The sequence below is a fragment of the Polypterus senegalus genome, chromosome 18, assembly GCF_016835505.1.
Source record: "Polypterus senegalus isolate Bchr_013 chromosome 18, ASM1683550v1, whole genome shotgun sequence".
Classification (NCBI taxonomy): Eukaryota; Metazoa; Chordata; class Cladistia; order Polypteriformes; family Polypteridae; genus Polypterus; species Polypterus senegalus.
In genome coordinates this window covers 70,531,449-70,555,727 of record NC_053171.1, presented here as the reverse complement: position 1 = coordinate 70,555,727, position 24,279 = coordinate 70,531,449, and the positions used below count along the sequence as shown (strand labels likewise).

At 38.2% G+C, this 24,279-nt stretch overlaps 1 protein-coding gene across 5 annotated transcripts in view; it reads left to right on the top strand.

Moving 5' to 3' along the window:
• sipa1l1 (signal-induced proliferation-associated 1 like 1) overlaps positions 1-24,279 on the top strand; it is a 251,214-nt gene that overhangs the window by 145,917 nt on the left and 81,018 nt on the right. For 4 of the 5 annotated variants that reach the window (XM_039741578.1, XM_039741577.1, XM_039741575.1 and 1 more), the window contains exons 9-11: positions 8,594-8,868; positions 20,493-20,771; positions 21,357-21,512. In XM_039741578.1, coding sequence (XP_039597512.1) covers positions 8,594-8,868; positions 20,493-20,771; positions 21,357-21,512 — 710 coding nt within the window. The remainder of the gene's footprint in view (positions 1-8,593; positions 8,869-20,492; positions 20,772-21,356; positions 21,513-24,279) is intronic. The other variant, XM_039741579.1, reaches the window with a different exon arrangement.

Sequence of the window (24,279 nt, the reverse complement as noted above, 5' to 3'; positions counted from 1 at the left end):
TTTTTTGTTTTTCTTGTGATGTTATCAGCTAAACCTCTTTTGAGCAGATAGGGACTACATTGGACTTGTATTCATTTGGTTATTAGGTTATCTACTCCTTCACCTATAAATACTGACTGTGTCTCATTGTGATAACCCAGACATCAGATTTGTTTTTGTACTCTGCTTGTGGATTCAGATTTTTCATTTACATGCAGACCTCTTGACTAATGGGTTGATGTACCAGAAGAATTTTACAGAGCTCCTCACAAAGTACAGGCTCATAACACTTACAAAATATAATACACTAATAGTACATGACTTAGCCATTCAACATTTAATTACCCATGTTAAGTTACATAAACCATGTTACAGTATTTAAAATATGTACAAAGATGCTAATAGAAGGTCCAACATATAAAATATACAGATCAGTTGACAATGAAGGAGAGGATCTCAAAATTTCCCAAAATTAATTGTTAGAATTAAATTATATACAATGACAATGATTAAATAATCCAAAAAAACAGAAAAAAAGTAACAACAAACTATGTTGGACAGTCCATGTTTGGTAGGTAAAAGAGTAGTTCCTTAAAGGTCTTTTATTATATAGTATTCCTATTAGATTTTTTTTATTTATTAATGAGCTTGTGAGGCAGAGCATTCTTATCTTTGAGTAAGCAGAGTTCAGACATATTCCAGATAGGAATGAGTTTTAAACTGCTTAATGTGGCTATGACTTTTGAGAATAATGTTTAACTGGTAAGCTAAAAATTAGTGAAAAACTAGCAAACATATTTAAGCCTAATGTGCAATATATCTCAAAAATGTGCAAATGAGTTTGCATGTAAAAGGAAATAGAAAATATGATTTTGTGGTAATGTCTATGTTGATGGGCTTGTATGTGAACTGTGTATAGTATTTAAGAATGATACGCAGCTCAGCCTGATTAGTGAGTCTATGCTGGCTCTGGCCTCCCACAAATCCACATTAAATTAGGCGGGTTTGATGATCTACAGTGTCTGTTTGAAGCAGGAAAAGAGGAAAGGATAAATCTGCGTCTTTCTCTTGGCTTGAGAGTGGCGCAAGTGTGTAAGAAACAGTTTTTCAGTTCAAGGTGGAGAGGATGACATCTGCTGTTGAATCCAGTGGAGCACCTAAGTGTTAACAAGTGTTTCTGTACATCTAAGGGGCATGTCTGTTTGCACAATTAATTCTTAATACATTTGTTATTTGTCCAAATAAAATTGTTTTTATCTAAAAGGTATATACAAATACATTATACTGGTACCTACTGAAACCATCAGAATCTTAAATTATACCATGATAAGGATTTTTGGCTATACTGCAGACGTCTAACACCAGATGTGACTTTTATACAGCATGCTTACCATGATATCACTCACCATTGTGCAAGTGATTAATGAAATAGATACAGTGATGATGCAGTTTGCAGAAGACGATTCAATTGTAACAACATAAATTGATGTTCTACTTTCAAGTTACTAAATGTACATGCACATTAATTAGATAAAAATAAAAAAATACATTGATTTCATAAATATAACATGACAAACAGAAAATGGTGCTTAAAGTTCACTACTGTAGATCTTAAACATCTGAGTCAGGCTTGCAATTCCAAATTTTAAAAACAAAAGATATCAAAGATTTATAATGTTGAAGAGAAAATCTAAAAACTCCAGTTCCTGGAGAAAATAAACTCCTATGAAAAAAACATCCAGCGTAACCTTATACACCACATGATACATTGTTTGCTTCTCACTTGTAAATATCATTCTTGCCAGTTTGTTTTTTATGATTTTTTTATTGCAGTCATGTAAGAAGGAAAAAAAAAAAAACTATAAACAATTAATTCTGAACACATTAAGTCCCTCTTACCAGACCACAAATAGAAAAACGTGAAAACCTAAGGGCCTAACTATTGACTAGATGACCCTCACAACCCATTTATTTAGGTGGCTGGCCACTTCTGTATAATTATCCACAACTATCATTTCTCACCAAATCACTCACTTTGTCTCTTCCTCTAGACTTCGATCTTCTGCCTTCATCCATAAGTACCTCCTAGCTCTGAGCTCAACATAAGACTGGCTGGTAGAGGCTTGTAAGCCTGGGGTCAGGATCACTTTCAGGTAACCCTTCAGAAATACTTATTGGTCACATGGTGGCCACTGAAAGTCCTGATGATGCCTTTGAGGAGCTCCCCATAGCAGCACCAGATGTTTCATCCATGTTTCTCATGTACTTGGTACGAGTACCCTTGTGGGTTTGGCATGTATTGCACCTCTAGTGGTCAGCAGAACATTGATATATAAAAAAAAAACAAAACATTATCTTCTATTCTTGGTCCTTGTTTGACCCAAGCCTACACTCATAGCACCCCTTGTTTATTTTTGGGATGTTGCTACCCCCAAATCTATTACAATACTAATTAAGAATAAGTGTTGCATTCAATCTCTACCAGTTTAGAGGTTAAAATTTGTTTCCTTTAAGCTGATTTTGAAATTATTAGATATCTGAGAATACCATGGAGAAGTTCAAGGTTTTTAAGATGAAACTTACCAGTGCATGCTTGCACAAGATATATTTTAATTAAGTTTAATCTACATGGATGCTCCCTACATAAGCCCTATTCAATGTAAAAACCTCTCTGACATGTCTTTTAAACACACCCACTTCCTTTCTATGACTGCAACAGCCGTGGTAAACCATGTGTATGAATGATTTTTTTTCCCCCATAAATTATTTTATTCCAAAGTTAGGTTATTTTCTGTTTTTGTTTTGAAATGTAGGAAGTAATGAAATATCAATGTGTGACTTTTAGTGTGGGTGCATTAGCTGGAAGTGACAAACCTCCTGGGTTGTATTCAAGTGATCTGTTTCTTATTTTTTCTTACTTCTTTACTGAAAAAGAGTAAAAGACACTTTCATTCCACCATCCTGCTTCTTGTCAATATGAAGGAAAACAATTAAGGAAACTATTTTAGATCTACAGGTGCCGGTCATAAAATTAGAATATCATGACAAAGTTGATTTATTTCAGTAATTCCATTCAAAAAGTGAAACTTGTATATTAGATTCATTCATTACACACAGACTGATGTATTTCAAATGTTTATTTCTTTTAATTTTGATGATTATAACGGACAACTAATGAAAGTCCCAAATTCAGAATCTCAGAAAATGAGAATATTGTGAAAAGGTTCAATATTGAAGACACCTGGTGCCACACTCTAATCAGCTAATTAACTCAAAACACCCACAAAAGCCTTTAAATGGTGTCTCAGTCTAGTTATGTAGGCTACACAATCATGGGGAAGACTGCTTGTCCAAAAGACGACCATTGACACCTTGCACAAGGAGGGCAAGACACAAAAGGTCATTGCTAAAGAGGCTGGCTGTTCACAGAGCTCTGTGTCCAAGCACATTAATAGAGAGGCGAAGGGAAGGACAAGATGTGGTAGAAAAAAGTGTACAAGCAATAGGGATAACCGCACCCTGGATTGTGAAACAAAACCCATTCAAAACTGTGGGGAGATTCACAAAGAGTGGACTGCAGCTGGAGTCAGTGCTTCAAGAACCACCACGCACAGACATATGCAAGACATGGGTTTCAGCTGTCGCATTCCTTGTGTCAAGCCACTCTTGAACAAGAGACAGCATCAGAAGCATCTTGCCTGGGCTAAAGACAAAACTGCTGCTGAGTGGTCCAAAGTTATGTTCTCTGATGAAAGTAAATTTTGCATTTACTTTGGAAATCAAGGTCCCAGAGTCTGGAGAAGAGAGGAGAGGCACAGAATCCACGTTGCTTGAGGTCCAGTGTAAAGTTTCCACAGTCAGTGATGGTTTGGGGTGCCATGTCATCTGCTGGTGTTGGTCCATTGTGTTTTCTGAGGTCCAAGGTCAACACAGCCGTCTACCAGGAAGTTTTAGAGCACTTCATGCTTCCTGCTGCTGACAAACTTTATGGAGATGCAGATTTCATTTTCCAACAGGACCTGGCACCTGCACAAAGTGCCAAAGCTACCAGTACCTGGTTTAAGGACCATGGTATCCCTGTTCTTGATTGGCCAGCAAACTCGCCTGACCTTAACCCCATAGAAAATCTATGGGGTATTGTGAAGAGGAAGATGCAATACGCCAGACCCAACAATTCAGAAGAGCTGAAGGCCACTATCAGAGCAACATGGGCTCTCATAACACCTGAGCAGTGCCACAGACTGATCGACTCCATGCCACGCTGCATTGCTGCAGTAATCCAGGCCAAAGGAGCCCCAACTAAATATTGAGTGCTGTACATGCTCATACTTTTCATGTTCATACCTTTCAGTTGGCCAACATTTCTAAAAATCCTTTTTTTGTATTGGTCTTAATTGATATTCTAATTTTCCGAGATACTGAATTTGGGATTTCATTAGTTGTCAGTTATAATCATCAAAATTAAAAGAAATAAACATTTGAAATACATCAGTCTGTGTGTAATGAATGAATCTAATATACAAGTTTCACTTTTTGAATGGAATTATTGAAATAAATCAACTTTGTCATGATATTCTAATTTTATGACCGGCACCTGTATAGTGGAAACAAGTCAGTAAGTTCATGTATTTACATATTTTAAAAAAAGCATCTAGCCCCTGATAATTTGAATCAGATTTGATGTGTTTTAGAATGCTGGGTTTTTTGTTTTTTTGGGTACAGTAATACTAATATTTCATACACCATAAAAAGCTTGATTATTTAGGATTTTTAACCCCATTTACATCTCTTCCATAAAGAACATTTTGATGAAAAATAAAAGTGATCAAAGATCCAAACAGCAGAAGAACTAGTATGTTGTGGTCTTATAACACAATACAAAAAACTGTGTGCACAGTTGAAGAAGTGGAGGAATTTTACTTTAGTTGTATCGGCAGATTGGGAGGCCATGGAGCCAGGCTGAGAGGTTTTTGTCCATTTTTTTTTCTTTGCCGTTTTTCACGTTTTCTGTTTGGGCATCACTTTGATAATTCACTTAGAAAAGTATTCTGCAACCTTTACTGTCAAGGGAGATTAGGGCAAGAAATATCCTCCTTGATATTAAAGTTAACAGACTGTTGTGTTTCTGATAGAAGTAGGTGTGTATTAAATGAACATGTTGATGAAACATAAGAGTTGGAACAGTTCTTTGTATCAGCAAGTGCATAACCAATGCTTTTCAAAATACACTGTCTGGCAGTGACCAAGAAACATTTTCCAAGGACACATCTTTGACGTCCCCATTCCATTAGTGTGTGGCATAGAGGCCGGGTTTGGTAGATGGTGACTGAACTTTCAGTGGCTTTCTCACTACTTTCCTAACAATAATATGAACAGCAACACATTTCAAAGAGCACAATGCAGGAACAATTTTTTCAATTCTGCATTTCACTTTTGAAGTGGATGCCAGCAATTCATTCATGGTTTTTCTCTATTTCAAACCAACCTTAGTTCTCTCTTGGCTGACATTCTTCTCGTTTCCTCCTCCTTGACTTTATTGATCCTTTACAAATTGAGTCTCTTAGTAGTCTGAACCTGGCAGACACCTTTCTCCTCACGCTGTGAGCCTTGGATACACTGCATGAGCTGTGTACAACACTTTCCTAACCACCTGTCTGGATAAAGTTGATTTTCCAGAATTACAGAGAGCCAGCAGGAGAATCCTGAACAGGTGAAGGTTTGAACGAGGAAGCACAGAGTATCTGTTCAACTGCTACAGTGCTTGGTAGACCTCAAGAAACCGGGTAGTTGTGCTTTTTTTGTTGATTTGAAGTGCAGCTGCAATGTGTGCCCTAATGCCAGCCATTTTCTGTAGCAGAAGCCTAATTTTTAGACTCTCAACAGCAGGTTTGACTCAACATTCTACAGTCTGTTATCTATGTTTTATCCAAAGATTCATTCATGTCTGTGTAATGTTCTACATTTTCTCAGCAGTTACATAATGCAGGTAATCCCCAGCATACCAGTAAAATGAATTAAATTCAATTTCCCTATTTTCACATCAGTGTGGAGGATCACAGTGCTTTTTTAATAATATGACATAGCATGTTTCTGTGTGTAAAATGTGCCATGTTGTACATGAGTGCACCTCTCCCACTGTAGGACACACAACACAAGTAGCTTTGCATTCCAGTTATTCCCTCCCCACCACCCTTTCCTGATTCCCATTCCTTGCAGAAGAGCCTATCAACACAGATGAAAATGTACAGTAGTGCTATCTCTGTAGAGCATTTTCTCAGCATCAGCTCTGCTTTCAACCCATCTTTAGGACTGCAATTGTCCTGATTTCCATCATAATTTTGCAAAGAATACTGAAACATACGCATGAACAAGACGTCTTCATGTAACAGGAAATGACGTGACTCCAGTGTTTTGTTGTAATGCAAAAATGACATGCGGAAGTAGCCCACGAAATTGCATAACCTTAAGTGTAAATTGGTACTCATTCTGCGTAATTTCACATTCTGAGCATGCAGAAAATAAGGTGGGATGCATATGTGGGGCTATCAGTCTTAAATAACTATAACACTTTCACAGAGTAATCCTTGAGACATCTGCACTAAAAGCTGCTATTTTCTCTGGACCTCTGTGCCTTTTTAACCTCAATAGCTCGAGAACACATTAATCATGACTTTTATTTATAAAGACTAAGAAATGATTGCATAGCTAAATAAGATCAATTTTGCACATTTATGTTAAAAAATAATATATTTAATATTTTAATATTTAAAAATTCTCATTAATTACTGTAATTTTTTTATGTTTGACCATGAATTCTTTAGCAGTTGATTGTGTGACAAATATGTTCTCTCTCTTCTGAACGCTCATTTTATAACCAACAAAAAAGGGTCCTATTCAGTTTCTGTCCATGGCAAATGATAAGCAATCAGATGGAGCACATATGACAAGATCCATGCTTGAGCTGGAACAGCAAAAGCCTTTTGAGATGGCTGGTGTGTGAGCGATGTCGAAGGGAGGAGGGTGTGCGTGTCACTCACTCCTTATTTGTCTGTCAGCATTTGAGTTGTACATTATGACTGTGGTGCATTCTACATACCCCATAACATTTCAATATTATTACTGAACTATTGAAATAATTATTGTTACTATTCTATAAATTGTTTTTTGCTGCAAACTTACTTCTGTTTCTCTAAATCTTACACTTAATTTCACAGTGAAATTTCACATGGGCTTGATAGTTCAAAAGCAATAGATAATAATAATAAAATATACTGTATGTCTTTCTCATGTGATTAGGAGGTCATAAGTGTCAGAGCTGCTCTTTATTTATTTTACACATGAAATATAAATTTTATCTTTTATATTCTGGATGAAGCCAGGTAAAGCAGCTACTTGAAAAATAAAACTGACTCTGGAAGCATGAATTTTTTTAGGTCAAGGTAATGAAATTTGTGAAGAGCAGAGCTCTATTTGAAAATAACATTGACCTTGTACGCAGTGTCAAATGTATGATGCCCTAACTGTTGTGAGTTCTGACGTTCCAGCTTTTTATCCTTACGGGTGTGATTTCCACACAGTACAAAGAGGAATTGCATTTGTCCAAAGTTGTAAAAATTCTGCACCCTCAGCTTACTTCATAGAAACTTTCAGACAATAGTGTGACACATATGTTGAAATAATCCCACTATCCATGTGTCTTTCTTTTAATTGTTTTAGTAAATTTCATAGTAAAGACAGTTCACACAAAAAATAAAGAGAAAAACTTGTATTACAAAGAAAAGGAAAAGTTCTTGTTTCACATGTTTAAAGCTTAGGTATCTTGTTGCATTTCTTTAAGTTCCTATTCTGTACTTACAGGACTTGGGTCAGGACAAATGTTCATACATTCTTACAAAGTTTAGAAAACAGTCAGAAAAGTGAATGCCATTTTTCAATTTAAAGTCTAAAATAACAGTCCATGTTTGTAGCAGAGAGGCAATTTCCTGACTTGCCAATTATTACTGTTATAATAGAAATCAATAAGAAATATTTGTTACATGTTAGCATACTGGGATAAGTAACTGTGTGAAACTGGTATTCTGCTCATAATTAAACATGCACTTATGTGAATGTTAACATTAATAACTTTTTAAGATTGTCTCTTAAACAAAGGCATGCATTTAAGTCTGATTGTCTTGGTCTGAGTATGTGAATTGGCAGAATAAAAAAGTGAGTCTAAATATTAATTAATAAACTTTCTGTTTCTATGGAACCCGTTTAATTTATGTGCATACTCTTATTAAGATAGATACATCTTGGGGAAATTTATGATTCGAGTAATCTGTTTTTTGTTCAGAGAATACCAGTTAAACTGGTCGTTTTCAAAAAAATGCATTGCCGTCTTGCTGAGGATCAACACATTTAAGCTTAACTTTGGTCATGGGCATTTTAGAAGGCATCTTTAACCATTTGTATTGAGATATGTTTATTTAGTACAGTGACCTCTATTTTAGATATTTTCAGAATGGTTAACAAAAGGATGGATAGGGGGTCTGTATTGCCCAGATTTACAGCACAAATTCAAGCTGTATGTATTAAAGTGAATGCACTACTAAAAATTTGTATTTTGTTTCAGTTCCTTACAAAAGGCTGTGAGACAGTTGAAATGACACTAAGACGAAATGGACTTGGTCAGCTGGGCTTCCACGTCAACTATGAAGGCATTGTGGCTGAAGTAGAGCCTTATGGCTACGCATGGCAGGCTGGGCTACGACAGGGAAGCCGCTTGGTTGAGATATGTAAGGTGGCGGTTGCAACACTGTCCCATGAGCAGATGATTGATCTTTTACGGACTTCGGTGACTGTTAAAGTGGTCATCATTCCTCCCCATGAGGATTCCACCCCACGCAGGTATGAAATTTTATGGTACTGACACTTGAAAGATGTTTGTTTTTTAATGAATGGATGGATAGATGTTGCTTCTCATGTGCATGCCTGAAGACCTGTCTTATCAAATGCTCCTTGTCATGTGCTAGCACTATGTGTCTCACTCTCTTGCTGTCTGTGTTTATACAGTCTCACCTTAGTTGGTACTGTCAGTTTGTTCTCACGGTCAAATTGTGAGTAGTCATTTTTTACTAGCCGTTCATAATAACTGAAAGAACAATCCTTTGGGCAACACAGTTAGTTACAATACAATAATATAAATTATACACAGTTATGCATCTTTACCACCCCTTGTTTATGCAGTGATTTTTTAATGAATATCAATGACTATTAAATCAAGAGATGTTCAACTGTTCAAAAACCAAACCAAGATGTTATCCATGTGACTGTTTGTGGCCTGTCCATTTCAATTGCTATAATTTTACTATTCTTAATTAGTTACAGTAGAGAATTTGTTTTCCCATTAGATTACACTCCTTATGAGAAGGATAAAGGCCATTCTCCCATCCCAGATTTTAAGCATGCAGAGTTTGAAAGCACTGATCCAATTTTAAGCTAACTCAATTCCCAATATGTATTAACCAAGTTAAGTGAAGAACATTGAATAATGGAAGCTTGCAGAGGAAATTGTTTAATGCATAGATAAGCTGTGCAATTTTTAAATTTATTTAATTATTTATTTGTTTATTTATTTATTTATTTATTTTTTGTTCCATCGAATCAGGCATCATGTCTGGAAAGCCTCACTAATTAGATTCTGACATTTATCAATTCCTGGATCTTGGTTTTAAAACCAAGATCCAGGCCTTTAATGACCTCTTGGGCACAGCCATCAGCAGTGTGTCTGTTTGCAGAGAGAGTGTTGACCTTGTCGAGAGGTTTACTTACCTTGGCAGTTACATTCATGTCTCTGGTGACTTTTCCTATGAAGTCAGTAGACAGATTGGGAGAGCATGGGGGGGTCATGAGGTCGCTGGAAAGGGGTGTGTGGCGCTCCTGATATCTTTGCAAAAGAACGAAGGTCCAAGTCTTTAGAGTCCTGGTGCTTCCTGTCTTGCTATATGGTTGTGAGACATGGACACTATCTAGTGACCTGAGATGAAGACTGGAGTCGTTTGGTACTGTGTGTCTCCGGAAAATCCTTGGGTACTGTTGGTTTGACTTTGTGTCGAATGAGTGGTTGCTCATGGAGTCCCGAATGAGGCACATTACCTGCATTATAAGGGAGCATCAGTTACAACACTACAGCCATGTGGCGCATTTTCCCGAGGGTGATCCGGCTCGTAAGATCATCATTGTTTGGGGACCCAAGTGGCTGGACCAGGCCAAGGGGTTGCCCACATAACACCTGGCTGTGGCAGATAGAGTGTCATTTCCGTAGGGTGGGACTGGACCGCGTGTCTGTCTGGGTGGTTGCAAACCGGGATCCCAAGTTGTTTCGTTGTGTAGTGGTTGTGGCAACGCACTGTACCAGTGTATGCTTCCCAACTTAACTTGACTTTATTTATCAATAAGTATAGCATGCCATTCATTTTTACCAACAATTGATATTTTGTTATTTTGGTGGTCATCTTGGGCATTGTGCATTCTCAGGCATGTAAACTTTGTGAATGTTGCACGAAAAGATGGCATCACACAGTTAGTAGTATGAACCTTATTAAATACTCTGAGATAAACTTTTGCTAAAGTAAACATAAAATTGAGGTTTTGATCCTAGTTTTGCTTTAGTTTTTTTAGCTTTGAGTTTGGTGTACTCTCTTTCTTTGGTAAACAAACTAATGTTTAGTGTAACAACCTTCATAAACAACTGTTCTCCTGAAAAGCCTTAGGCAGAGACCTTACTTCATATATACAGGATGGCACAGAAAAACGGGCACTTTAGAAAAACCCAATAAAAATAGAAGAAATCCAACAAAAAAATTTATTGACAGCAATTGAACCACTACAACTTGCCTTTTAAGAGACAGTAATCCAAATTATCAATGTCTGAAAATTACGTCCTGTAGATGGCATCCTCCTGTACGTATGCATTCTTCCAATCTGCTGTTGAGGTTCCCCATTGATCGCTGCAACATCTCAGCTGGGATACCACGAATTTCATCTTGAATTCTTTGTTTCAATTCATTCAGTGTCCTTGGCCAAGACGTGTAGACCCGACTTTTAAGGTAGCCCCACAAGAAAAAATCACAAACGGACAAATCCAGTGATCTTGAGGGCCAGGGAATGTCACTGAATCTTGAGATGACACGGCTAACGAACAATTCTCGCACAGCTGCCATTGATTGCCTTGCAATTGATTACTAAATTACTAAATGGCGAGATTGTTTACAGCTCAAGGTCCCTGTTCCACAGTGCTGCCACTATGCATTTCAAAAGTTCATGTTTTTCTGTGTCACCCTGTATATATACTGAGTATACTTTATACATAAAATGTATGTTGTCGTACCTTGCATAACTGAATAACCTTTATTGCACAATAATAATTCAATACATTCATGGTCACTACAGTATTTGGATTTAATAATGTTCATGTGGGAAAAGGCTGACTCGCATAAATAAGTAGAGCCGAATAATGCAGTCAAGGAGGTAGCTCTTGGAAGGACTTCTTATGCTTAATGATCGTGTGACTCACCCGGAACAATGCTTCAGTGTGTCTGTCTTTGCTTTTGAATTCAGCCGAGTGAAAAATGACGGCTGTCCGATTAACTGCGAATTTAGTTCCCTCTCCTTTCTCTTTCTCAGATCGCTTTTTGGAAGGAAGTCAGTTTTTATGAACAGTTCGAAAGTGCCTTTCCACATTTTTCTTCTTTGGAATAGCAATGATAGATTGACAGATCAGACAAACACACTTCGATTATGACATTGTGAGAAAAAAAATCCTCTTCCAATTCCACATCCAGCTCATACCCTCCCCAAACATTTTTTTTAAATCCCTTCTTTAGTCGATATAAATTGGAAGGCTAACTAGATCACAGCTGGAGTTTTGCAGTAGCTCGCGCGTTTGATCGTGCATGTGGGATGACCAGTGTGTTAGAAGAAAAGAGATCTCAGACTGGCTGCCCTGTATGTCAATCAAATGGCAAATGCCATAGGAGGATATATGATAGACTAATATTTAAAAAAATTTTTTTTGAATGCAACACGATCTACCTGCACTACCTTTGTGATCTACTGGTCGATCACAATCGACGTCTTGGGCACCCCTGCCTTACTTGATCTTCATATAGACTCTCAATAAAAAATGGCTTCTGAGTTCTCTTCCAAAACAACAGAGCAACTAACTGTCTTTTGGAATCTATACAGCAAATTCACAGTTCTTTTGTTGCTGGTAAAGTTGGGATGTCATATACAGTAGTTTTCTCATGGCCTATTCGCCCAAAAAATACCTGTAGCTCTCAGATATAAAAATGTAGTGGGGCGTGATCTTCGAGCCAAAAACAACGATGAAGACTACTTAGCAGTTTTACTATATTTGTGAACTTGGATAGGTGTCAGCTAAACTCTAAAGAATTACACAGGGCAGAGGACGTGGACCCCCCTTGTGCTTGCTGCCCCACTGGCTTTCATAAGAAGACACAGACAAAACCATATCTTAGCCTTATCACTGGCACATGAGTCCTAAAAACCTTTGTCTCAAGAAAATACCCCCTGATAGAGAATGTTTTTAGTGAAAACCTCAATCCTAGCCCTCTGTTGCTGAGGTGTTTTCACTTCTATGTTGTTGAGCCGTGACGTTTGCTTCATTTCAATGTTATGTCTCATTATTTGTGTCATTAGCACAACATCTTTTTTCTAGTGAGAAGTGGGGCGCATGCTAGCACCAAAAAAATGTAGAAGTGTACGCATGCGCCATCTAGTAGCTGTGGTTCAGCATGAACAGAACGGACTGCTACACACACACACACACACACACACACACACACACACACACACACACACACATAGATATATATAAACGAAAGAACTCTAATTTTGATTAATGGCCACTGGAAACCAACGGCTTGGTAAAATATTGAACATGCAAAGATTAAACTAACTATGTTCACCACCAGTTTCAGGCCTCTTTTCAGATCTGTGATCACATTTCCTGTTCACAGATGCCTAGTGTTGTGATGATGAGTGTAAAATTATACAAGGGTGAGTACCACGGACATACAGATGCATCATGTCTCTAGTGCTCTCCAAATTCTGGACTGGGTTAAAGGAGAGGCTTTTACCTTCATTAGAATCAAATGGCATGCCAGTTTCCGGAAATTGATTTATTGATTGTGTTGACTGCCAGTTAATCAATAAATAGAACATCACTGTTCATGCTGCAGTTTCATTCAAGACAGCCAACAAGCTGTAAGCACTAGTGAGAACTCAACCTTGGTGATAATGGTTTAAAGATAAGGTCGACCTTTGCTAGAGACAGTAGTGAATGAGTTAAGTGGTGTCACTAGTGTTAGACTTGCAAGCCTGTTACTATACAGTAACAGTAAGATGAAATTCTGCCTTGGGCGAGCTTCTGTAGTCAGTCCAACAGCACAATGACTGGGGTTCAAGTCCAACAACAGGGATGTGCCATTCTTGGGACTATATTTCCTGTCTGTTCAATTTAACTGGTCAATTTCAAATTTTAAGGACACTGATTAACTTAACTTAAAATTCCTCCATAGCGCTCATGTTCACTAAAAGGCATAATGCCCCAACAGACATCACAAATTATAATTTGGACACAGCTTCTTGGTTTTCTACAAGATATGCCCTGCTGCACTGCTGTTTTACATGCAAGACTTGCTGCAGTGAAGAACTGTCTATGGAGACAGACAAGTGGTTTGCCTTTAAACCACAGTGGCTCTGTCGGTAAAATTAAAATAACTGACAGCTTTTTAGTCTTTGAAATACCACATAAACAAACTGAGATAAAGTAAGATCTGGTGTAATTAACTTTAGACATTGAGTATAGCAATTGTAATAGAAAATTTCCTCAATATGCTGCTGGCGTTTTAACCAGTGATGTGAAATCTTTCCAGAGGTGTCCCAGCTTATGTGGATTCTTTTTAAACCCTCTGTCTATAAAAAGGGAGTGCATCAGCAAATGGTGTTGCTACACCCTCAGATTGTTTGCATCAGCTTTCAAGGCTTCATTAACTTCCATTGCTGCAGAAATGCACCTAACCCAGTGCTTATTTCTTGAAAACAACTTTTTAGTGTAAATGAAAATGACATTATTTTTTAGCTTTTGGTAACCTAAACTTTTCCTTTATATAAAAACCTCTGGCAGTTTAACAGTTACCAGTTAACTGCTTAAATTTCAGAAAACAGGAATGATGGAGGTGTTAGGTGTGTGTGTGTGCATGTATGTATGTATGTGTGTGTGTGTATCTATACTAATAAAAGGCAAAGCCCTCACTCACTCATCACTAATTCTCCAACTTCCCGTGTAGGTAGAAGGCTGAAATTTAACAGGCTCATTCCTTACAGCTTACTTACAAAAGTTGGGCAGGTTTCATTTCGAAATTCTACGCGTAATGGTCATAACTGGAACCTATTTTTTCGTCCATATACTATAATAGATGTCTGCTCGATGGCCGTGGGAGGCGGAATTCCGCCTCCCACGTAATTTAGTGCCTGCCCATATAAGGCCGTCCGTCAGCGGCAATCCAATAGAAACACTGCCGCTAAGTATTCACGGGTGAAGGACTGTGCTTATGCAGACGAAGATGAGATGGTCAGGGTGGTGTTTGGCACAAACTCAGCGAAACTGCGATAGAAACTTTTAAGTGCCGGGTCTTAGCTAACATTAAATACAGCCGTGGACATCGCACGAGATGGCACTAGCATAGCTGGGAACATGTACACCGAGCGGATCACATGAACTGATGCAGTGCACAGACAAAAAGCAACAGTTCCAAAGAGTGCTGAACAAAAACCGAATTACACAATTGAGAAGGCAGCAAAAAAATATGAAGCGTCTGATACATACACGCATATTCATAAATCCAGCTACTGCAGAAACAAAGCACATGGTGGAAAAAGTCAATGTCCCGCTAAAGGAAGACAGTGTAAAAAAAACCCTGTGCATGCAGTGTGTCACGTCTCAGATAAAGAGGAAGACGAGCTGTGTATTGATGCTGTAAGAAACGAATCGATGAATGAAACCTGTTATCTTTACAACGATTGACAAACATGGAATGTAACTTGAACACAACACATCCTACAAATATGAACCTGATTGAAAGAAATAATGATAATCAAATTCTTGATGACAGTAACACTCACAAAACAATTACTGTATATTGACAATCATGTTACGTTATTTTTAAAATGTTCCCTTTTTTTTCATAACTTCTTTAACACACTACTTCTCCGCTGTGAAGCGCGAGTATATATTTATACACACATACATATATATCAGCGCCCCCGATTCATTTTACCCTCACATCCCCTTGGTTTGAGACGTATGAAAAAATATGCGGTTAACGCAGAAAGACAGATCACCAATTGAAGCTTTATGAATAATAGATACTTTATTCGCCATCAATGATTGTTTTGGTAAAGCCATACTCAGTGTAATCATTGGATGAATGGTAAAAAAGTAAGAGCGAGGTGAGGGTGACTTATTGAGGCACGCAGGCGAAACCACAATAGCACGTGAGCTCGATATAGTGCGCGTCAACTCGATCTGAATTGTGCGATCACATTCGAAAAAATATATCTTTTCAAGTTCTATTTAGTTGACACAAATATCTTTGGTTGGAATGTAAGGCGAATTTACTCTTTACATTTCTATGGTGAAGAAAAATGTATGCAATGATGCCTACATTTAACTTACATTCCTACCAAAGACATTTCTGTCGACTGGCACCCCCTGCAACAGTTGCTCACACCCCAAAGAGTGTATATACTGTATATATATATATATATATATATATATATATATATATATATATATATATATATATATATATATATATATATATATATATACTGCTCAAAAGAATTAAAGGAACACTTTTTAATCAGAGTATAGCATAAAGTCAATGAAACTTATGAGATATTAATCTGGTCAGTTAAGTAGCAGAGGGGGTTGTTAATCAGTTTCAGCTGCTGTGGTGTTAATGAAATTAACAACAGATGCACTAGAGGGGCAACAATGAGATGACCCCAAAACAGGAATGGTTTAACAGGTGGAGGCCACTGACATTTTTCCCTCCTCATCTTTTCTGACTGTTTCTTCACTAGTTTTGCATTTGGCAGTGTCACTACTGGTAGCATGAGGCGATACCTGGACCCTACAGAGGTTGCACAGGTAGTCCAACTTCTCCAGGATGGCACATCAATACGTGTCATTGCCAGAAGGTTTGCTGTGGCTCCCTGCACAGTCTCAAGGGCATGGAGGAGATTCTAGGAGACAAGCAGTTACTCTAGGAGAGCTGGAGAGGGCCATAGAAGGTCCATAACCCATCAGCAGGACCAGTATCTGCTCCTTTGGGCAAGGAGGAACAGGATGAGTACTGCCAGAGCCCTACAAAATGACCTCCAGCAGGCCACTGGTGTGAATGTCTCTGACCAAACAACCAGAAAGACTTCATGAGGGTGACCCAAGGGCCCCATGTCCTCTAATGGGCCCTGAGCTCACTGCCCAGCAGCATGCAGCTCGATTGGCATTCGCCATAGAATACCAGAATTGGCAGATGCACCACTGGTGCCCTGTGCTTTTACAGATGAGAGCAGGTTCACCTGAGCACGTGACAGAAGTGAAAGGGTCTGGAGAAGCCATGGAGAACATTATGCTGCCTGTAACATCATTCAGCATGAGCAGTTTGGTGGTGGGTTAATGATTGTCTGGGGAGGCATATCCATGGAGGGTCACACAGACCGCTACAGGCTTGACAAAGGCACCTTGGCTGCCATTAGGTATCAGGATGAAATCCTTGGACCCATTGTCAGACCCTATGCTGGTACAGTGGCTCCTGGTGCACGACAATTCCTGGCCTCATGTGGTGAGAGTATGCAGGCAGTTCCTGGAGGATGAAGGAATTGATACCATTGACTGGCCACCACACTTTCCTGACCTAAATCCAATAGAACACCTCTGGGACATTATGTTTTGGTCCATACAATGCCACCAGGTTGCACCTCAGACTGTCCAGGAGCTCAGTGATGCCCTGGTCCAGATCTGGGAGGAGATCCCCCACAACACCATCTGTCATCTCATTAGCAGCATGCACCGATGTTGTCAGGCATGTATACAAGAACACAGGGGCCATACAAAGTGCTGCGTACAATTTTGAGTTGCTGCAATTAAATTTTGGCAAAATGGACTAGCCTGCCACATAATTTTTTCACTCTGATTTTTGGGGCGTCTTTGAATTCAGGGCTCTGTAGGTTGATCATTTTCATTTCCATCAAACGATGTGGCATCCTTTCGTTCCTAACACATTACCCAGTCTATATCAGTATAGATATCCAGGAGGATTTCTTTTCCCATTGAGATCTGATGTGTTTTCAAAGTGTTCCTTTAATTTTTTGAGCAGTTTATATATATATATATATATATATATATGTGGATGTATGTGTGTGTGTGTATATATATATATATATATTTATATATATATATACAGTATATATATATGTTTGTGTGTGTATATATATATATATATATATATATATATATATATATATATATATATATATCACACCAACACTCATCACTCACAACAGTGACAAAACAATTACATTGACAATCATGTTATGTTATTTTCAAAATGTTTCCTTTTCTTTTTCATTACTTCTTTAACACACTACTTCTCCACTGCGAAGCGCGGGTATTTTGCTAGTGTATATATATATGATATTAACATGCACACAATACTTAATTAATATTCTTTGACATGCACCAAAACATGTGAGTACTGGAACTGAAAAGCTGACAGCTTTCTCCCTATATTGCATAATGTACACCATACTGTATTTATCACAGATGTGACTGTCAAGATTACCCAAATTCATTCTTCCTTACCTTTCAGCTATTTAGCTTTCTGTTATCAACACCTCATACTGTGCGTCTGTATGTCATTTTAAAATGTAACATCACTTTTATAGACAGAAGTGTGGTGATTTCAAGAGTGCTATGAGAAGGCACATTCCAAGTCCTGGCTTACACTAACACTTAACAGCCCAGCTTGCTGCTCAGTAGTCTTCATTAATATGTAATTTGCTTACAAAAATGGATGATTCAAATTAATATGTTTATTAATGTGGCCTTCTGTTAAAACTAAAACGATTGATTCATTCGGAAGTTTGAAACTTTTTTTTTTACTTGTAGATAGGGACTTTTTGAATTTGGTGCATTTTCTTATTGTAGACTCAGAAAATGACTAGTGTGCTATTTATTTAATTTATAGAATATTTTGTGATTACCATATCTAGAATTTGACATTTTACACATTGAAATGCCTAAAGTAGCACACTACTCTATTTGTACACACACGTGCAGTACATGTCTGTGTCTGTGTATAGCAGTCCTGTATTTATAGCTCTAATTCTTATTGTAAACATAGCTAGGTGTCCTATGTGGAGAACCTATAGATGTGATAGTGTGCATACATATGTTATTTTTCTAGTTCCTTTTTTGTTTGTAGCTGCTTACTTTTAAGTTGAGAGTAAATCCAAGTAAGATTTCTGATGTTCATGTAAGTGATATCAAATAAATTTAAATCGGCCAAGATCAAAAATTGACAGTCTATACTGTACTAGAGCTTTTAACTCTGTTTATCTCTGTGAAGAGAAGAAGTTAATACTGCTTTTGGTTAAAGGTGTGATTTCTGGAGCATACTCCAAAAAATATCAGCCGGTCCAGTTTCACAGTAATCATCTTTGTGCTCTTTTCATTTTATTGTTGAAGATGGTTGCTTTTTATACTATAACCCCTGAATTTTCAAGTTACTTCTTCTTTCAAGGTGGCCTAAATTATTTTGGAATACTTGAAGAAAAATTGTCCCCCTCAGCTATCATTAGAACATTAGAACAATCTAGACGAGAACAGACCATTCAGCCCAACAAAGCTCGCCAGTCCTATCCACTTGTTTCCTCCAAGAAAACATCAAGTCGAGTTTTGAAAGTCCCTAACATCTTACTGTCTACCACACTACTTGGTAGCTTATTCCAAGTGTCTATCGTTCTTTGTGTAAAGAAAAACTTCCTAATGTTTGTGCAAAATTTATCCTTAACAAGTTTCCAACTGTTTCCCCGTGTTCTTGATGAACTCATTTTAAAATAACAGTCTCGATCCACTGTACTAATTCCCTTCATAATTTTAAACACTTCAATCAGGTCACCTCTTAATCTTCTTTTGCTTAAACTGTAAAGGCTCAGCTCTTTTAATCTTTCCTCATAACTCAACCCCTGTAGCCCTGAATCAGCCTAGTCACTCTTCTCTGGACCTTTTCTAGTGCTGCTATTTCCTTTTTGTAGCCTGGAGACCAAAACTGCACACAGTACTCAAGATGAGGCCTCACCAGTGCGTTATAAAGGTTGAGCAGAACCTCCTTGGACTTGTACTCCACACATCGTGCTATATAACCTAACATTCTGTTAGCCTTCTTAATGGCTTGTGAACACTGTTGGGAAGTGGATAGCTTAGAGTCCACTATGACTCCTAAATCCTTCTCATAAGGTGTACTCTCGATTTTCCGACCGCCCATTGTGTATTCAAACCTAATATTTTTACTTCCTATGTGTAATACTTTACATTTACTGACATTAAATTTCATCTGCCATAAATCTGCCCAAGCCTATATGCTATCCAAGTCCTTCTGTAATGATATAACAGATTCCAAATTATCTGCTAATCCACCTATCTTGGTATCATCTGCAAACTTAACCAGCTTGTTACTTATATTCCTATCTAAATCATTTATATATATATATATTAAAAATAGCAGCGGCCCTAGCACTGACCCCTGTGGAACACCACTCATAACATCGGCCAGTTCTGATGCACCCTCTGGTTCCTGTGTTTGAGCCAATTCTGCACCCATCTAAAAACATCATCCTGAACTTCCACTTCTTTTACCTTGATGCCCAACCTCTCATGTGGCACCTTATCAAATGCTTTCTGAAAGTCCAGATAAATAATATCATAAGCTCAACTTTGATTGTATGCTTTTGTTGCCTCCTGATAGAATTCCAGCATGTTAGTAAAACACGACCTCCCTCTTCTGAACCCATGCTGACTGTTCCTAATAACTCCTGTCCTTTCCAGGTGTTGCAATCTTATCCTTAATAATTCCTTCCATTAATTTTCCTGTGATGCTTGTTAAGCTTACTGGCCTATAGTTTCTTGGATCTGCCCTGTCACCCTTTTTATATAATGGGATGATCAGTCAATCATCTAATGCATATATATTTTAGATATTGCTTATTATAATACAGTAATATGCCTGTTCTAGCTATGCCTACAAATACTTTTAACCTGGTGAAATTCCACTGTTAACAAGTTTTACAGTTTTCCTGTTCTCTAGCTCATTCAGATGCTGCATACTGTTGAGTAGGCATAATGTAAGCATCACTTTGGTAACTGTCGCTTTTTTTCTTTTCAGGGGCTGCACCGAGCTGTCTCGTATGCCAGTTGTTGAGTACAAGGCAAACAATGAAGGGGTTCCATACGAATACAAATTTCCATTCCGCAACAACAACAAATGGCAGCGTACTGCCTCAAGCCCACAGCAGTCTTTGGGGTCGCCTCCACAGGGCCAGGTGGCTACGCCCAGCCGCGCAGTGTCTCTTGGAGGCAGTATGGGGAAAAGCCAACCGGTTGAACGTGGAGCCATCATCCCCCGTAGTGTCTCCAGTGATGGAAGGCCTCTGGACCCAAAAAGGTTGGTCAGCTGTAGTTAAAGACAGGCATGTTCAAATTTGGATGCGTAAATAAAAGACACACAGGGATTACCAGCTGAAGGCACGGCACGTTTTGGTATTATGTCTGACTCCGTCTAAATTTTAACTGTTTTTGACCATTTTTTTTCTCATTTCTGTTACATTATTTAGCATTTGGTGTGGTGTGAAAACAGAATATTTTCCTCTGCCAGTACCGCGTGATTCTTACTGAGCCAGCACTGCTGCCCACAAGTAAACCGTATTGGTGTTTTGTGTCATTTTTAGTTTAATTAAATCCAGATGTTAACCTTGATGAAAAACATTTCTGTCCCATGAATTTCAGTCATGCCTTTGATATCTGAGGTTTATACATTATTTAGTTGTATCAGAATTCTTTGGAAGGGCACATTTTTGTATGCGTGTATTACAAAAGTGCCACATTCTGCCTGTCCTAATGTAACTGTGATACATTTCATGAATAAATACGCAGCCTAACTGTAAAAATCTTACATTTGCTAATCAAGGGTCTCTAGACCACATTGACTGGTATCCAAGCTCCTCATTTCTCCATCTTCTCCCCACGTCAGGTTCTCTCCCAGCTCAGAAAACAACTACACTTTTGGTTCTTCTGTGACTGTGGGAAGGACGCCACACTGCCGAAATTCTCCAAGTAGTCTTTCTTATTCCAGTGACACTGGCTCAGGGGGTAGCTCGCACTGGCGGCAGAAGTCTGTGCCGGAAGGGTAAGACATTTGTTGTGGTTTGTAGTTGGGGAGCCCCAAGAGAGTGCTGTTTTTACTGGCTTTTCTTTTGTCTCATTGCTCATCTGCTTTTACAGACAAAGGAATATATTTTTTTTAATTCTACTATATCCCACCAAATTTTTTTTCTTTTTATATTTCTGGCACACAGTATTTCTCATCTCATTTTTCCAATTGCTTTTTCCAGTAACTGAGTAGGGCCAAACAGACTTTCTGCTGCTCCTCCTCCTGGAATTTTCATTTGAGCAGGTCTGTATACTACCACAGATGGAGAAAGCAAGTTATTAAAGAGACTGGAACAGGAGGTGTTCAAAATAAATAGGCAAGGGTTGAAACCAGAAAGTTAAAATGCATATTCATTAAGGCCAAACAAAACCCTAAATTGAAGTCAAAAGATAAAGCTAAAGTTTAAGTACTAGGAAAGGCTAACCAATAATAATCGCACATGGTATTTTGAGGGAGTTTATCTATAATCTTGGATACCTGGGAGTGAACTATACTGATTAAACTGTCACACTAATGTGTCACAGACTGAGACCTCCAAAAGCACACCACAGCAACTAAGTAACAAATTAATATCATCCAGGATAAACAAAATGGAGAGAGGAAAGATGTAAAGGTGGTATGTCAAAACCCAGAACGGTGAAGAAAGAACACATAGCATTAAAAGTTGGTAATAATTAAAACTGCTGTTGGCAGTTACCTCCTCCTCACAAGATATCCAAACCCCCAGAACTGGTTCCACCTACTCCAGTACAGCAAAAGTAATTCTTGGTTATTGAAATCCCCACCCTGTTGCACAGAGTGAGCGCCTGCAATTTTTGTGGTGGAAAATCTGTAATGCTGACACTGCCTCTCCAAAATGTTGGTCAGTCCTCTGTACCCAACACCATGAGCATGACTCTGAGCTCACCAGCACACAACCCAGTATATTTCAAAAATCTCAAGAGGCCTTTTCCCTCATTCCATCTATGCAATACCGAACAATGCTGTACTGTACTTGTGACAATCTCCCATTTGGGAATAATCTGGCTCAGTTATGAAGGCGCTAGAGCAACTAATATCTGCTTATTCCTGCTCTTACTTGACCACAAGCTGTGCACCCCTTTGTATCCAACAGGGGGAATCTGTTTTTTGCAGCTCACACTTAAACCTATATACAATCCATTAACTAACCACAGTGGAAATACTAAGATGAGAAACAGGATCTCTTTAATTTGCTTTAAAAATGTACCTTTTTGCTCCCAATTTACATTTTAGTATAATGATTATATACATGCCTACATCCAAAGAGAAGCCACTGGAACCAAGCAGTTGTTTTACAGTTCTTCAGTAAGGTCTAAGGCAATTGCATTCCATCCTTTTGGTGGAGTAAGAAGGCATTCTTCATGGCACAGAGTTGACGTCATATCTGTGCTGATGGGGCTTCTGGCTTTGAGACTTCCTGACAAGCCTTATATACCCGCACTTTATGCCTACCAATGCCATGGATGTGTTCAGGCCTATCCTGCCCATTTAGCTCATTCAATGAGCTATTTCTACTGACCAGTGCTGTATATGCATTCATGTGGTCCTTACCAATTGAGATTGTTCAGTGAGTTATTTGCAGGCTCTGCTGACCAATGCTACATACAGATAAGGCTCCCATCTACAAAATACAGCACATTCTTTCATTATCTACCAAACAATGCATCAAAATCTTCCAACTTTTAAAAAATCTTATACACTTTACTGCAGAAATGAATGTACTTACTGTATGTTTGCTAAAACACATGCTCACAATATCACACAGTTATTTTCCTACTTTAGTTACACCCTTTCATTTTACTACCAGAACAAGATGGAAAATTACTTAAATCTATATATATAATTCACTAAGGGCACGCAAGACAGAGAGCCCTGCCCACCAACTCTAAGACCATGGGATACGCACGACAGAGCCCCGCCCGCCATCTCTAATCCTACTTCCACGTCCGTCGCTCTTGATCAAACAGCATTAATTAGCAAACAAACAAATATAACTGGCAGTAACAGTGCAAAATTCACAATTGGTATGCCAGTTTGAAAAGATAAGTTTTGAGGGTAGTTTTAAAATGTGTTATTGAATTGAGCTGACGTATATGAGAGAGAAGAGAATTCCAGAGTTGAGGTGCACTACGAGAGACACTCGAGGTCCCATAGCACAGAGTTTGATGTGTGGTACAGAAAGTAGAGCTGCAAATGAGAAACAGAGTGAGCGAGACGAGTGTCAGTCTGTAGGAGATCAGTGAGTTTGTGGAGAGCTTTAAATATTCAGAGTGGTATTTAGTATTGTATTCTGTAGTTAACAGGGAGCCAGTGAAGTTGAGAGAGAATATGTGTAGTATGTTCAGTGGATTTAGAACAGCAGGTTATTATCCTGGCAGCAGAATTTGGAATAAATTGTAAGCGTTGAATACGTTTTTGTGGGATGACAAATAGAATAGCATTACAGTAATCTATACGTGAGGTGACTCGGGCATTAACCAATACTTTAGTACTGTGTTGCGTAAGAACAGGACGAAGTCTAGAAATGTTTTGGAGATGGAAGAAGCAGTCCAAGAAATGTTACTTATACGGGAGGAATTGTTTCATTATTATTATTATTATTAATTATTATTATTATTTAATAATTGCCATTATTAGTGTATAAATGGATATAAATAATTGCATGTAAACGAGTCGCCAAAATCTGTTGTATGTAAATGATACTGTTTAAAACATTATTGTT